General features: G+C 35.8%; 1 protein-coding gene across 2 annotated transcripts; it reads left to right on the forward strand.

Annotated features, from left to right (window-relative positions):
- Positions 1 to 87: 87 nt before the first annotated feature.
- LOC143751782 (uncharacterized) lies at positions 88 to 13,980 on the forward strand. 2 transcript variants are annotated; one of them, XM_077244497.1, is made up of 5 exons: positions 88 to 455; positions 704 to 774; positions 964 to 1,123; positions 7,390 to 7,519; positions 12,336 to 13,980. In XM_077244497.1, the coding sequence occupies exons 2-5, from the start codon at positions 755 to 757 to the stop codon at positions 12,536 to 12,538; spliced, it is 513 nt and encodes a 170-aa protein (XP_077100612.1). In that variant the 5' UTR covers positions 88 to 455; positions 704 to 754; the 3' UTR covers positions 12,539 to 13,980. The 2 variants fall into 2 exon arrangements, with proteins under 2 accessions (XP_077100612.1, XP_077100613.1); XM_077244498.1 differs by having other exon boundaries at positions 153 to 333.
- The last annotated feature ends 1,722 nt before the right edge of the window (positions 13,981 to 15,702 follow it).

The raw sequence follows: 15,702 nt of genomic DNA on the forward strand, positions 1-15,702 counted from the left end.
ATTATTATAATAATTTACATTTAAATTATTAAATTACAATAATAAAAACGTAAAATAAACTAAGGGACTTTTAATTTGACGTTCTTCTGCCTTGAATCCACGGAAGTACTGACGCCTTGCGAGACAACACAAAGAACTACAAAACCCCCTTCGTTTGCTCATGGAAAAAACACAGCGCTCAACATTTCTCGGAAGCCCTTGAGTGTCTGAAGTATTAGCATTTACGAACACACACAGAGAGAGAGGAGCCGCCACACTCGGCCTACAGCCTGCTAGTGAACCCGAGCTGTTTGAAAAAAATACACCTAGGTGACCGTGTTTGTGTTTATTAAGGTAAATTTATTTAACTTTATTAGCCCGTTAGCAAAGAGACTTCCTCTTGTGCCTATGAGGAGCAGATGCTTCGCTAGCTGTCTAAAACTGGATTATAACGCTAATTATAACGCGTTTACAAGGTGAGCTAATTTTCTTGATGAAAAGTTGTAATAAAGTCATATAACTAAAATGGGATGTAATTAATCCCAATGAATGCACTTAAGAGGTGCGCGTGCTCTGTAATATTTGTTTGTTTATGTAACTGTTATATAGGCGAACTAACGTTAAGCCTTAAGAATCTGAGCTGCTTTAAATATGAGATGGGAATGTCGAAATGACATTTTCCTATGCAGACTCTGCCAATAACTCTTATTGGTTCTTATTTCAGTTTGACAGCTTGGAAGCTGATTATGGTAATTGATACCAACTGGTGAAAAGCATGGAGCTGTACTGGTACATGTAAGTTTTAGGAAGACTGTTTCTATGATTACAGTTGTATTGTCTGTTTTTTGTTTTAACATTGCATCATCTTTGATGTTATTTTCTATTTTATTTCTGGTTTATTTACGTGTTGTAATAATAACAGTTATTATCAGTTATTATGCATATGTCTTTGAGACTTTAAACTGGTTCTTTATCTTGTTTTAGAGTCGTCATAATATTTATTATGATTAAGATCTTCTTCTACATCTGCTGGTATCGCTCAAGGCAAAGACAGCTCGCTGCGTACCTCAGCAATCCCCGAAACGCTCAGATCGTCATTGTGGGAGGTCGTGCGTACCTGCACCAGGTCTGTGAGAGACAAAATGTGAGTAAAACTATAACTTCAAACTTCAGTTCATTCAGAACCTCTTTTTTATTAAAGGTGTGGCCGAGTTGGCTGTGCGTCAGCCGCTGCTGATATAATCGCTTTTTGGGAGTATGACAAAGTTTAGCTTCCTGTTGTAGAACTGTGTGGGTCTCCTCGATTCAGTGTAAATTCAGCAAAACAATAAGACAGACTCAAATGCAATATATTATGGTAACTTCTGTTGACCTTAAATGGCATTTCACAGGAGATTTGACTAGGTAAATTACAGAGAGACTGATATGCAGACAAATCTTTTCCCCTTTGATTAAGCGCTTGTAGGGGAAGAGGAATTAAGCACTAAAATGTATTTAAATCCATCACTGTTCAGTCAGTCTACACATACAGTAGATTACACCAAAATCAATATTAGCTTGTCTTATTTTCCCTTTTTTTACTTTTTCATTTGTAACCGTTAATCTGTCATCAAATATTGGTAAGTACTCGTGTCAGGATGGAAAATTTTTCTGTTGAATGTTAAAGTGACATATTGCTGTTTACACCTGATATTAACATGCATATCAAATGCTTCTCCTGCCACACCTTTTGATCAGAATTGAAGGGAAAAAACCTCCATTACTATATTGAAATATAAGGCTGAGCAATTTTATCGATTCTGCGATATAAATTGATATTTTGTTTCCCAAGAAAGTATCGATTTTTTTAAGCCGCGAGTATCGATACATAAGTCCCATTCAAATCCCCCGTGTTTACCCCTATTCGCTTTAAAGCTCGGTCGTTTTCGGTTCTGCTGTCGGTAGCCTACTGGAGAAAATAGAAAATACACGTAGGCTACTATTTATTATTGATATAAAGACGTAATCTTGAACATGTTTATCTCGCCAGCCAGTTCTATTTTTAATAATATTAAACCATTTGTCTGTGATGCTATTTTGCTATTCGCAGTCCAGAAGAGAGAGATCTCTCACGCGGAGCCACAGCGCGCACAACACCACAGCCCTGCTTAATGACTGACAATGAGGACAGAACTAAACATTCAAACGTGGTTACACTTTAGATCTGTGATAATATTCTAATTTTATTTTAGATTTCGGCTTTCAGAGATTATAAAAAGAAGATATTTGAGATGAAACCAAACTAACTGCATTATGTCTAGAGCAAATTCCTTTCCTTCACAGCGATGCGCTGTAATTTCTTCCTAAAACCCAAACGTACCGTCAGAATCAGCACGATCGTTGATTGTTGTAAAATGCAGTCTCTACTGTTGCTAAATTGCGGACGCGTTTAATCATTAAAAGAGCTATTAAAAGCACAAACATCTGCGCAAGAGTTGTTCACAAGGCTACGCGCGCTCCGAAATGGACTGCAACGAGACAAGAAAAGTATAGGCTACTTAACTTTGGGCTTCATGTGCGCATCTAAACTATCAAATATACATAATAATATAAAAATGACCAGCTCTGAGATTCACTGAAACACAGTTTATTCACTTAAACAGTTTATGTCTTAAATGGACTTAAATCGTTAGGAGAAAATTATGTCACCTATTAGATCTGCACTCGGTCTTAAAGGGGCAGCGTCTAATAAACCTGCTGACGATTGAGACATTAATGTGAATCAAACAACAAAAAGCAGAGAAAATCACTCACAGCTCTTGAATGAATAACTTAAACTTGTCCAGTCAGAGACATATATTGTGTAAATCAAGTTTTTAGTTTTCAGTTCAAATAATTTAATCCAAGTAAATGGAACACTCACAAGATGTCACCAAAATCACTCTGTCCCCTTTAAATCTTTCAGAAAATGATGTAAGTGTATCGAATTATATCGTATCGTTAGCTGAATATCGTGTATCGTATCGTGAGATTAGTGTATCGCTACAGCCGTATTTAAATATTAAGGCAGCATGATTAATCGTTTAAAGATCTCGATTCAAACATCAACTCGATCTTATTTCTAAATGTCAGTGATTTGCCTGTCTGTTAAACCTTTCACAAGTTCAATCACACCGAACATTCAAATGTGCATTGCCATTGACCCAGGGAGAGCAGTTGTCATGTAGGCTATAGGTGTTAATGTGAAACAGCTTCTTTTTAAACACACAGTATCATTATTTCTGTTTTACAATAGTTCAAATTATCACAGAAGTGCTGGAATAAAAGTTTATAGTTTGGATATAAACACTGATGTAGGGCTGCCATGATTCCTCGGTTAAATTAGAGTTCTCGATTTTAAAATATCCCCGATTGCAATTTACCTGTGTCACGTAACTAGCAAAATACTGGAAGTGGCGCATGCCACAGACGAGAATCCATGAACCGTAGGCTGCATGATGAATTAAAACCATACTATAGCATATTGCTATTGTGAATTCACAAATACTGCGATTCAATTGAATAAATGTATGCCCTACGGGTTTAATATATACGCACTTTAATTATTTACAATTGTGTAGGCTGTGTGTCAAGTGTGTCTCAGAGCGGCTTCCTTCACTGTAAATTCAGCTCCACATGAACTGTTATCGTCTCAAACTCCATCTCTGCGTATGATTTGAGTTTGGTTTGCTTATAACATTCATCTGGGAATGCAATGTGCGCCATTTCATCAGATTTGTAAGGTAAATTATTTATAAACCTACGCAAATACAGGAGAATACAGCAATTTGTTTCTAAATATGCGAACTGTTCATCGCGATTTCAAAATAAAAGTTTAAACCCTCACTTTGAGTTTGGATGTTTTATGTCCACATATTCTTGTTCAAGAAATTATAGTGGCTGTAGCATTGATATCATAAAGAAGTGGCCAAATATTAAAGATAAAGAAAACATTTGAATTAAATATAATTTGGCCAATATTAAACAAAGATTTAATCTGCTAACAAGTGTAACAACACCATGCCGTTGGCGCCCTCTACAACCATTTGTTATAATACATAATGCACTTAAGATGATTGTTTACATTATGTATTTTAACAGTGTTATTTTATAAAACCATATGATAACTTGCTTTTGATGCTTTATTTGAACCAAATATTATTTCCTCATTGTTATTATATATGTATTTTTAGTCATTTTAAAGGTGTAGGTCTTTGCTTAGGTCTATTTTTAGTACCACAAAAAATTATCAGATTACTCAATTAATTGTCGAAATAATCGTCCGATTACTCAATTACCAAAATAATAGTTAGTGTCAGCCCTACTTTGATGTCTATGGTAGCAATCAAAATAGAGTAAATCACACTTTGAAAGTAACTTGACACTTCAAATAAAGATTGTATCAATTACATCATTACTCCAGTAGGTGGCGACAAATGTAAAAAAAATTACAGTTATTTTGAAATCGAAAGCGAGGCTCCGGTGGGAAGAAAACCGGAAGTGTCGCCTTTAATCATAGGAGAGTCGCGAATGCAATGGCGTATTGTTGTGTTTAATGTAGAAATTAGTTATTCTAAACATGTACATGCATTTCTTTCATACTTTAGACTATATACAGTGAAATTCATTCATAATTTTTTTTTTTCAAGAAAGTAAAAAAATAAGCAGGAACGAACTATATCTACATATACTATGTTGGATATTAACATCCAATAGTAAATAGTAAATTGCAGCAGCAGCTTCAGGTTGGTAGTCCAAGGCATTGTTGTTTATCTTTACTTCCGCGGTTCTTCCCACCGGAGCCTCGCTTTCGATTTCAAAGTAACGGCTGTGTGAAATAAGCGCATGAGCATGTCATTGAATCATTCACTCAAACTAACTTTTAAAAAGTATTTATTTAATTCATATTTAATTAAATATTTTTAAATAGACTGCAGCAATTAACATTTTGTCAAAACATCTAGTAAATTACTTTTTTTTTTTTAGTTGTCTATTCGGAATCGTGGGAGAATCGCAATCTCTATTTTAGACAAAAAATGTTGCTTCTCATTTTATCTAGAATCGTGCAGCTTTAATATATATATAATAATTGTTTTTAAAGAAATTAATTAATTTATTAGAAATAGATGCATTAAATTGATCAAAAGTGATCAAAAACACCAAATCAGCATATTAAAATGAATTAGGGATGCACCAAATGAAATTTATGGGCCGAAACCAAAAATTCTGAATGCACTTGGCCGAAAACCGAAACCCAAAATGTTTTTTAAATAATTATTAATTTCTTATTTTAAATTAGTTTTTTGTATAATTTTATTATTATTAGAATTTTTTTGTTAAATTAAGTAATTTTACTGAATATATTTAAACACTTCATACCTGAATTTTTTCCTCGGTGCAAAAAAGTTTTTACTTGCTAGATATTTGCTCTTCTTCAATGTAGAAATTAATCTAAAAAAAATGCACACTAATTTTTTTATTAGGTTTTTATTTTTTTATTTTATTTTTTTTTATTTTTTTTCAACATGCATATATAAATATATATATGCATGTTTCCAAATTTTCTATGTTGCCACAACAAGCAGCAAAGTTTAAACACCCCTGTTATAGTGGAGATAGACAGAAGAATAGGCTGCCCTTCTCTGTTGTCCGGGATACATCAGGACAGATTAGCTTTTACACTATGAATGTTAAGGTGTCATACATTTTTTGATGTGGGTTGAGTAATTTGGACCCTTTAGACACATGTATTTGTACACTTGTAATCGGATCACCCAAACAGATCCTAAAAGGCATGTTAGACTATAGGGGAATCTTAAATATATCTGAACACAGGATATTTGAATCTGCTCAAAGGTTTCAGTTTGCTTGTTTTTCGGACTGAATTGGAGTGCGGATTCAAATGTGGTGCACATTTTCAGTGTGACGCATGTTCTGTCCGTCATTTATCTGCAGGGAAGTATTTGGTGAACTTCCACTTTTACTGTTTCACAACACAATTTTTGACCTTGGTGCTCTGCAAAACGTTTCACTCTCTAAACTCAAAGCTGCAACGTGGATCTGTTAAACCAAACCGAGGGCAGGAGTGTCAGGTCTTGTGTGAGCTCTTCTGTTCAGAAGAATAGTTTCCCTTGTTGGTGCACAGCACTTGTCAAAACTAACCAGTGCCTGTGAAAAAGCCAGAAGAAGCAGACTTCATGGAACAAGAACAGGACCCAGAGCTAAGGGCCGTGACAGTGCTGACAAAACTTGATAGGAATGTTATTGTGGTTTTTTTTTTGGCAGTTTGACTAAAGCGGATTCACTCGTACAGTCAAGTTTTGGTTTCTGTGCCTCTATTATAAATTAGATTTCTTTAAAAGAGTCAGATGTGTAGAATGTGATCTCTGTAGCTCTAAACTTTATTAAAGCTGTAACGCTGCATTTTAAATTCAGAAAAAGCCCTTCGCTTCTAAATGAAAGCGTCTTATGTTCAGAAAAGCATCTGGAAGCAATTTGCACAAGTATTGAAGACCGTTTCAAGAGCTTTGCCATTCAAATAAGGTTGCTATTTTAATATTTGACTGGATATTTTGGATAAAAATGGACATTTATTTGCCCATCATACCATTGCAAGCTGAATTTTTCTAGGATATATGCCTATAAAAAAAGGTTCTAGATTATCTTAGAATTTCACAGCAGTTGTTTTCTCTTTAATCTAACAGAAGTTGTTTTCTCTTTCTTCAGATTTGGAGAGAACAATATATAGGTCTATTTTTAGGAACCCAAGCTGCCTGTAACTCTCCACACAGGAAATGCCCTTATTTGACAACAAACCGTTCAGATATATGATCACCTTTTAGCCTGCTTACACATTCACATGTAGTTGTTTTTGTTCTTCTTACAGTAGTTTCTAAATGCAGTTTGCCCTTATGAGGTCATTTGTTACGCCATGTATCACATAATGGTTAAATGGTAACTTATTTAATACTGAACAAACCGCTTCAATGAGCAATACTGTAATCAAAAAGGGAAATACCAGACCATTAAGATCCTACCTAAAAGATGACCTTTTCTTTAAGAAATTGTTTTGTGAACAATGAAGCTGCATATGACGTAAAAAAAAGAAGTGTCTCATATCCTTACTGAAACTAGGATATCATTGTGTTCATCAGCCAAACTGAGACCACAAGGTCTTGTAGGTTATAAGCACATACATAGCTTGTTCCACCATTTAACAGCAAGAATTCCACCATTTAACAGAATTCCACCATTTAACACCAAGCATCGACTGGATCTTGTTTCACTGCCACATGTATTTAAAGTCATCTTTAAGATGCTTCTTTGTGTGTTATATGTCTGATTCCCATCTGATTGTGGGTGTTTAACCCGCACTGCTGCTCTGCTCCACAGACATCAATCTGGCCCAGTTGGTACGGAGTTCAGGACGACGGCTCGGTCGGTGAACCCTCCGCCTCTCTTCCACCTTCATCCTCAGTGTCTCAACTGGACATGCCTCCTCCATATGAGGCCGTGTCTGGAGGTAAGACTGACTCACTGTACGAGTACACCCCAGTCTGTACTTGGACAGAAATCATTTATTGCAAGATTATTAAGAAAATGTAAGAAATTAAGAGATTCCCCCCCCCCTTTATGAATTTCTCTGAGACACACTTGAGTACATGCAACAGTTTTAGGGACTGAAATCACAATTCCAGAAACTGTATCAAATGAAGCAATTTAAGTTTTGTTGTTATTTGTTAAATTTATTTTGTAATTATCAATTAGAATTTGATTTAACTGGATTATTTATTTCTTAAATATACAGTTTGTGGAGTGTATGTGTGTGTATACAGGGTTCCAGACTGCGACCATCGTAAATGAACGAGTACATCACAAATTCATTTTTACAAGTTTTTGACTTATCCTGAATCACTACGGTACGCCTATAATAAGTGTTTATATTCTGACTATTTTATCCCGGGGTCGGCTCGGCTGCGGAGTTGCCCAGTTCCTGCGTGACTCGCCATAGATATTAACGGAGAGAAGTAGCTCCGGCTACAGTGTTCTTCCGCAAGACACTTGCAGTTTATTTATTAACGAACGTACATTTCACGCGCATTGCATACTGATGGTAAATGGTTATGTTTACTTGAGTATTTTTTTTTTTTTTGTTAAGAAATTGTACTTTTAAGAGTAGATTTAAATGTTGTTACTTTTACTTTAACTTGAGTACATTTCTAATGAAAAAACTGTACTTTTACTTCGTTACGTTGGGCGACGTTCCTCTCTTTACTTTATTTTTAATGCAATACATATTGTTAAATCCGTTGTTTATTCCAAACGCGCTGTAATTTTTTTATGGGCATGAGTGATGCTCAATTCACAAATGAATCACTCTTTTCTGTGTTGATTCTGTTCAAAGACTTCATCAAACAAGTTGGCCGATCTGTCTAAATCGGTTCGCGAATCAGTTTGAATGATCTGTTCAGTTTCCTCACGCACTGAATCCTCTGAAGCGCTTTCAATTCACACTCGACTCGGAGTCGTGACAGGAAGATTTAAGAACATCAAGAGCGTTGGATGAAGTGGCCGTAGACCTACAGTCTAGTGAAAGCAAATCTGCAAATGCATCATATTTTTGCCAGCGATGCAGATCTTTATTAGTTGAACATCTTCGTAAGCTGTCTGTGAATGAATGATTCCACAGGACGAAACATTTGATTTAATTTCATTCAGGTAATACATTTTACAACCAAACAGATTATTACGCCACGATAGCACTACTACAAAGTATGACATTATCCGTTTTTGGAAATATAGCCTACGTTAATTTATAGGCTACGTTAAATAAGCTACCATTGTCCACAGTTTATTAAATGAACACCCGCCATCCCGCGGTAATGTGTGTGTATTGCGCAGTAGTGTGCGAACTCGACTTGAAAAATGCCTTAAACAGTTAAACAGTTTTAAACATCCTTGCAGAAATATACATTTGATTACATTTTGGAGAACAGACAGAAGAAGATCCGTCGATGTGCATTTGATCATTGTTTGTGTTCAGATGTTCAGTAGCGGTCATGAGCACGAAGAGTTTTAGCCTAACTCGTTCTTCTCTGTGTCAATGTTTCCCTTTACATGCATTTGAATGCAAAACTCTGCAGAGTCACTTTATTTCAACATTGTCTAATAATCCAAATGTACTTGTATAAGTTACTAATATACAAACCAAAGGACAGGCAATGGTTTTCGGGCTACAGATGGCAGAAATAATTTTTGTTGGAAAGATGTAGCCTATGTAGCCTAATTATGAATATATATATATATATATATATATATATATATATATATATATATATATATATATATATATATATATTATATAACACGTGATATTATTTAGATTTTTTAATTTAGGCCTATATGATCAGAAGTAACTAGTAACTAACTACTTGAGTAGTTTTTTAATTGGATATTTATTACTCTTACTCAAGTAATTATTAAGATTATTACTTTTACTTTGAGTAAATATTTCTATAAGTATGCTACTTGTACTTTTACTTGAGTACAGTTTTAGGATGCTCTACCCACCTCTGCTGATAGTGAAACGCGCAATTAGGATTCAGGAATTAAGGCATATAAAAATGAAAAGAACATATATGTTTCTTGAGAGTTTTTTGATTTGATAGTTAAAAGATTAAAACATTTTGCTAACATGAGGTCTTGTGTCACTGTCAGTCTTTTTACATAAGTGCAAAACTAGTGTATGCAGATTAGGACCAATATTCATCAGCATGCACTGATTAATCCCATGGCATGTAGCAAAAAAAAAAAAGATGCAACCAAATCATATGCTGGTGCGACCAACTGAGAAAGCTGGTAGCACCAGTGGAAAAGTTAGTCTGGAGCCCAGAGTATATGTATGTATATATATATATATATATCTCAGATACTCCACAAACTGTATATTTAAGAAAGTGTTTGGTTTGTTGTCGACATGTTGAGAAGATGATGAATTGTTGACGACTTGTTTCGGCAGTTTAGAATAATTTTTTTCTCTTGTTGTTCACTTTGCAGACATTTTACATTCACAAAAGCTATATTATACACACTGCATGAAAGGTAATATTCGAAAAAGCGTAATAAGGGAACTTAAATGAAACCATTCATTAAACCATTTGAATCTGTTATACAGTCATGGGGTTTTTTTTGGTCAATGGAGTGTTACAAAAAAGGTAACCATAAATAATGTCGACTTGTCTGCTAATTATTTTCTAGTTGCACATTTGAGTTTGGAGGATGGATTTCGCCTTATTTCTGGCTCTCTGTGTATACGCCAAATCCCGCTATTGTTGCAGCCTTCATGTAGACACTGCTGCACTTAAAATCATCTCTGAAAGTGCTTTTCCAAGCGATCACTGGCAGTGCAGCTGGAATGTAAATGATTAAATGTTTGTTGAACTATGAGCTCTTGCACTGATGGCCTCTTGTGTGTCACAGTATAAGTTCATCCCTAAAAACATCTGTGCATGAAAAGCTTAATACAGTAATGGTCGATATGTTTACAAGAAAATCAGCGAGAATACATATATGGTATGGTGAGGACTGAGGAGACTGTCAAGCCTCAAGGGTTAGACAAACGCTAAATACTTGACATCTCTTCACCCTAATATGAGAAACAGCATTTCAGTCACATTACATCTCTCCAGGGAAAGTCTTGTGCTTTCACCCACTCTGCTTTATGCTTTGTAAATGGTTAACAGGGAAAATTTTATGACAAGAGGGAGCAACAGTTGGAGAGTGGGCCTGCAGACATCAGCCATCCAAATTAGACCAATACTTCTTAATTGGCAGGTTTTGTAACTGACACGCTGTCGCTGAGAAGGACATTTATGAACACCAGCTGCCAGATATTGACATTAAGACATGGAAAAGGTTAAAATGAATTTGGCAATCAAAGCTTTGTGCGTAGGGTTTACTCAAGTTTAGTTTCTGTGCTGAGACCAATTGTTCATTCAGCAGCAGGGAAGGAAATCTTCTGGCAATCATTCTGGCTCACAGCTCCAGTCTTCTGTATCATTCCATTTCCATCTCATTATCTAACAATATCTAATGAGTTTATAAACATTGAATTTCAGCAAGTAGATCTGCTGGTATCTAGAAGACTCCCATGAACAAAACATGAGGTTGAAGATGCAACACATGCGTATACCACGTATACCGCGTTTCCTTTGACCCAGAAGAGTGAAAAATGATATCTTCAGGGCAGGATGTGGTTTTTGTCAAACTTCAATGACACATCATTCAGCATTTCCACCGTTTCTTGATATTTGAGTGAAGTGGTGATGGAAACCCCCCCTTTTTTCCAAGTGCTGTGTGTGTAGTTTGTGCCAACTGTTCCATGGAAATATTTGGCAACATTTGCTTTTGTTTGCTATTAAAAGACCAAATAGGGCATTGATGGTTTGCAGTGGCCTGCAGCATGAAACTTTTTTTTAAGAATGATTTTGCGTGCATATTACATGGAGTCATTGGAAGGTTTAGTTGTGCAGAAAGTTGCTGAGAGTCACTAGTGTAATTGTAGTCTTAATACTGTTATTATTTTTTTTATAATGTACTTGTATTTTTAGTGATCAATAAAAGTTAAGTTTATTATTTACACTTTATCACATTGTCATTTTACTGTAAAATGCTGAAACAAATTGTTATTTGCCATATAATTGCCACATAATTTATGGTTGAAAAACAGTAAAATGGCATTCCCAAAAGTTCTTACATGACACATCACATATGATTTATTTCAATAGTTTTGTTTCTTTTCTTTTTTGTTATCAGTAATGTACAGTAGGGTGTTTTTGTGTTAAATGTTCTGTTATTTAATACATGTTTATTAGATTAATTTAGTGTCGTTTTGCTCTGCTGATGGTTTTGCGTTTGTGTCTGACCCTGTGCAATGTCTAATGTACAAATATTGCCCATGTTTTATTGATTCATCATGTGGCTTTCTATTTTACCACCTGTATTATTACGCTGGTTATCAGTACATTTTAAGCTAATATGCAGATGTTGGTACTTCAAGTACATTGGTATATATTAACATTACAGCACTTAATGAAATATTCCAGTTTATAAACTTAAAATATACAGGCACCGAGTCTGTAATACCAGAATCATTCTCATAATATTTTTTACAGTGAATATCTGGCAACCACAGCTGCCATTTTTGTACTGTAAATATAACAGGATTTGTTTTACAATGAGAAAACATTTTTGTTATCATTGATGTTTTTTCTTTGTTTTCTTTGCCATTTTAAACCTTTTGCATGATCATTGTGCTCTCTCGTCTTTGTTTTGTGCAGCAAATGACCTGAAGCCTCCACCGTACAGCGAGTACGCTCAAAACGACGATACTGATGCATCCCTGAGCATCGCCATCCCGGACGCCAGCGATTCCAGTGCAATTAGCGATGCTCCACCCCCTTACACGCCCAGCATCACCTCTGCGGCCAATCAGCAAGTAGACAGCCACAGCCAATCACAACCTGAGGGAATGTCAAGTTAGACTTCTCTCAATATAGAAATGCAACAAGGGCTTAGCAACCGCTTTAGCCCCTCTAAGTCTCGTTTTTCCATCTGGACTTATTTTCCTTTTAAGCAAACAATACAAAGATTTCACAATGGCAGTGGATCTTGCTCGTTCTCTTCTGACATGAGAGAATTTGTATCAGGCACACAATAGGAGGTACAAAGAATGAGACTGGCCCGATGCCATCTTCTGGCAGAGTCGAGCACTGCTCTGCCCACGCTGGTGTACCGGTGCTTTCAGTTCACCCATGCCTTATGCTCATTTCCTCCAGCAAAATCACAGCGCACAACCGTACGGCAAACAAGGCCATTTCAATATTTTTTAAATGATTACTTTCACCGTCATTTATTTGCAGCAGTGTTGAAGACTAACGCCGTGATCACGTGTGGCTGCGTGCTTGAGGAACTGTAAATAGGCTATTGGGTTGGTTGATGCCAAGCACATTCTGCTTAGACAATGTCGTTGACACATTTCTTTCTTTCTTTCTTTTTAAAGTCCCAAAGGGATAGGTTAAAGGTGTAGTTCACGCAAAAAAATATTATTCTGTCATTTGCTCACCATCATGTCATTCCAAACCTGTATGACTCTAGGTCAATGGTAACCGAAACTATTAACATTCTTCAAAATGTCCACAAATGTCTTTTATGTTCCACAGAAGAAAAGTTCAGTCAAAAATGTTCATTCTGTCTATCTCTTTAAATTATAGAGGTCTAGCCTCAGTTCATATGTGATGACAATTTAGAAAAAAACACAAGAAACATTTGCCCTCTGAAGCACTTTTAATGTTTTGTAATTGCCTTAATTCCGTCTGTTAGTAAGTGTCCAATATTCCTGAATCAACCAGAGCCGGTGTGGATAAAGTAGCTAATGGTTATGACTCGTGTAAATGTGCGAAGTCCTACTCTGTGTTGTATCGCTTATCAGGTTAAATGTAACACACTGATGCATTTTAGATCACGGTGCCCTTATTAACAATTTCTGCTAACCGAAATAGACCTTCCATGTGTGTGTGAGTGTAAGGCATATGTAAACTGTGCAATGAATTCAAAGAGAACTTCCTTGTGGAAATGTTTATGTGCTTTGGTGAGCGCATGAAGTCATCTCTGTGCAATTGTCAATATATCAGGTTCACATAATGGGTTCAATAATTTTTTTTTTTTGTATTTAAAAAAAAAAGTCCTCATGAAAGGATGTGATTTAAGTGTGCTTTTAGAATGTGTGTATAGTTCTGTCCCCCTTCTCCCATGAACGCCCGGTCCTTCACTATGTAATTTCATTTAATCATAATTTGATTTTAAAATGCTAATCCTGCAACATGTATTATCTCATTTAAACTGAAGTACTGTATATGCTATTTTTGTATTTATGGAAAAACCCTTTGAATCTCTTTCAAAAAAATAAATATCGCTGAAATGTCATGTTTGAAAACATTTCTCAAAACAAATTCAATGGACAAGTTTCATAGTTTTTGATCAGTGACATCAGTGATATGTGGCATTACTCCGTTAGCTTCAGAAATTCTGTACAAACTTACTTTGGCCACTACATTCTGACACCACAAGGGGGCAGTAGTGCACTATTCTTTAGTCTCGTCTGTTCGCTCACAGAAGTTCTCTGCATCTTTATGATAACTTGCCATTCAGATTTTTATTTTTAACAGCTGGTTCTGTATTCCATATTTCCATATTCGTAACCCTGCAGAGCCAGTGCCCTCTGTTCCTTGCTTCCTACTCTTTTGTGAGGGACGATCGAATCTCAGTTAAATCAGTGAGGTGGGCGGCTCCTGGCATTTTCTACAACTTGAACTTATAACTGAAGAATGCAGCTTTGCTTTGCATAATGTTTTGAACTATTTGTACTACAAAAGATCTCTCACCACATCACATGGAATCAAACACTTAATGAGGATGTTGGAAATGCAATGTATGTAAAAAAAAATAATAAAAAAGAAAGAAAGGAAAAAAAGGTAAGTAATGTTTGTTAAACCTTTTTGACATGTTAGCTGTAGATTTGGCCTGTCCAGACAATTATTGCTTTGACCTTTATGTCAAATGGGTTGATTCAGTACCTAAAAATGAAGTAGCCTACTTGTAAATTATTTTATATTACTTTTTAAAATACTTGTAATCAGACTACAGTTACTTTAATAATTACATGTTATTCTTACAATGGCCGTAAACTTTTAATAGTTAATTTATTCTCCCTAGGCTACTATTACTTACTTTCTAAAAAAAACAAAGCACCTGCTTGTATACGTTCAGAAGGTCTTCCAGGTTTGCAGAGGTGGAAAGTAACGAATTACATTTACTCGCGTTACGTAATTGAGTAGTTTTTTTGTGTACTTCTACTTTTTTAAGTAGTTTTTAAAATCTGTACTTTTACTTTTACTTAAGTACGTTTTGTTTGAAGTATTGTACTTCGCTACATTTGAAATCATATCCGTTACTGAGTAAAAAATAATAATACAAGGGAGAGAAAAAAAAAATCACACACTCCGGAAACTAGGCTACTGCATTGATTGAAGGGCGGGAGAACAAACGCGCAAGAAAGGTGACGCAGACCCAGCTGAAGCTGACAGTGGAGCACCCTCGAATTCTTATGAAGCGAATTATGGCCAGTATGAAAATACTTTGTAAGAAAAAAGCGTGGTTTCCCTCGAGGGTAGATATCCAATTTGCAAAAAATGTGGACGCAAAGTGGCTGCAAAAGGAGGATACATAGGACACCTTCCCTCCTGCAGATAAAGGTATGTCCCGATTATAATTTAAGGCCGATGACTTACATGATGCAGAGGGAATCCCGGAATCCAGTCATGAAAATGGAATTCACTTAATGCAGATGTCACGTAAAACAGGCAAAATGATGGATGGATGAATACATGGAAAGTAGAACTGTGCAATAAATCCAATCGCGACATGGTCTGTGAATATTTAAGCACAAAAATACTGCATGTAAATATATAGGCCTAACCTATTTGTTCTGCTGAGCTGCGCCGCTTTGTCCACTACATACTCAAGTACTCGTGACGTTCATGGTGTTTTCAGCGTCTCACAAACAATTTGAGGATATGAATACATGAACATTTCCAGAGCTGCTCTGAGAGAACGCCTAATGAGCATGTTCATAATTTTATTTGAGAA

The sequence above is a fragment of the Siphateles boraxobius genome, unplaced genomic scaffold (assembly GCF_051911475.1).
Source record: "Siphateles boraxobius isolate OS27281-9 unplaced genomic scaffold, OSU_SipBor_1 26, whole genome shotgun sequence".
Classification (NCBI taxonomy): domain Eukaryota; kingdom Metazoa; phylum Chordata; class Actinopteri; order Cypriniformes; family Leuciscidae; genus Siphateles; species Siphateles boraxobius.

What these genes read in the sequence shown, in the direction of transcription:
- LOC143751782 (XM_077244497.1), top strand. Translation starts at nt 755, where the DNA reads ATGGAGCTGTACTGGTACAT. An exon ending in ATGGAGCTGTACTGGTACAT is followed by an intron (nt 775 to 963) that starts GTAAGTTTTAGG and finishes ATCTTGTTTTAG; the next exon opens with AGTCGTCATAATATTTATTA. An exon ending in ATATGAGGCCGTGTCTGGAG is followed by an intron (nt 7,520 to 12,335) that starts GTAAGACTGACT and finishes TGTTTTGTGCAG; the next exon opens with CAAATGACCTGAAGCCTCCA.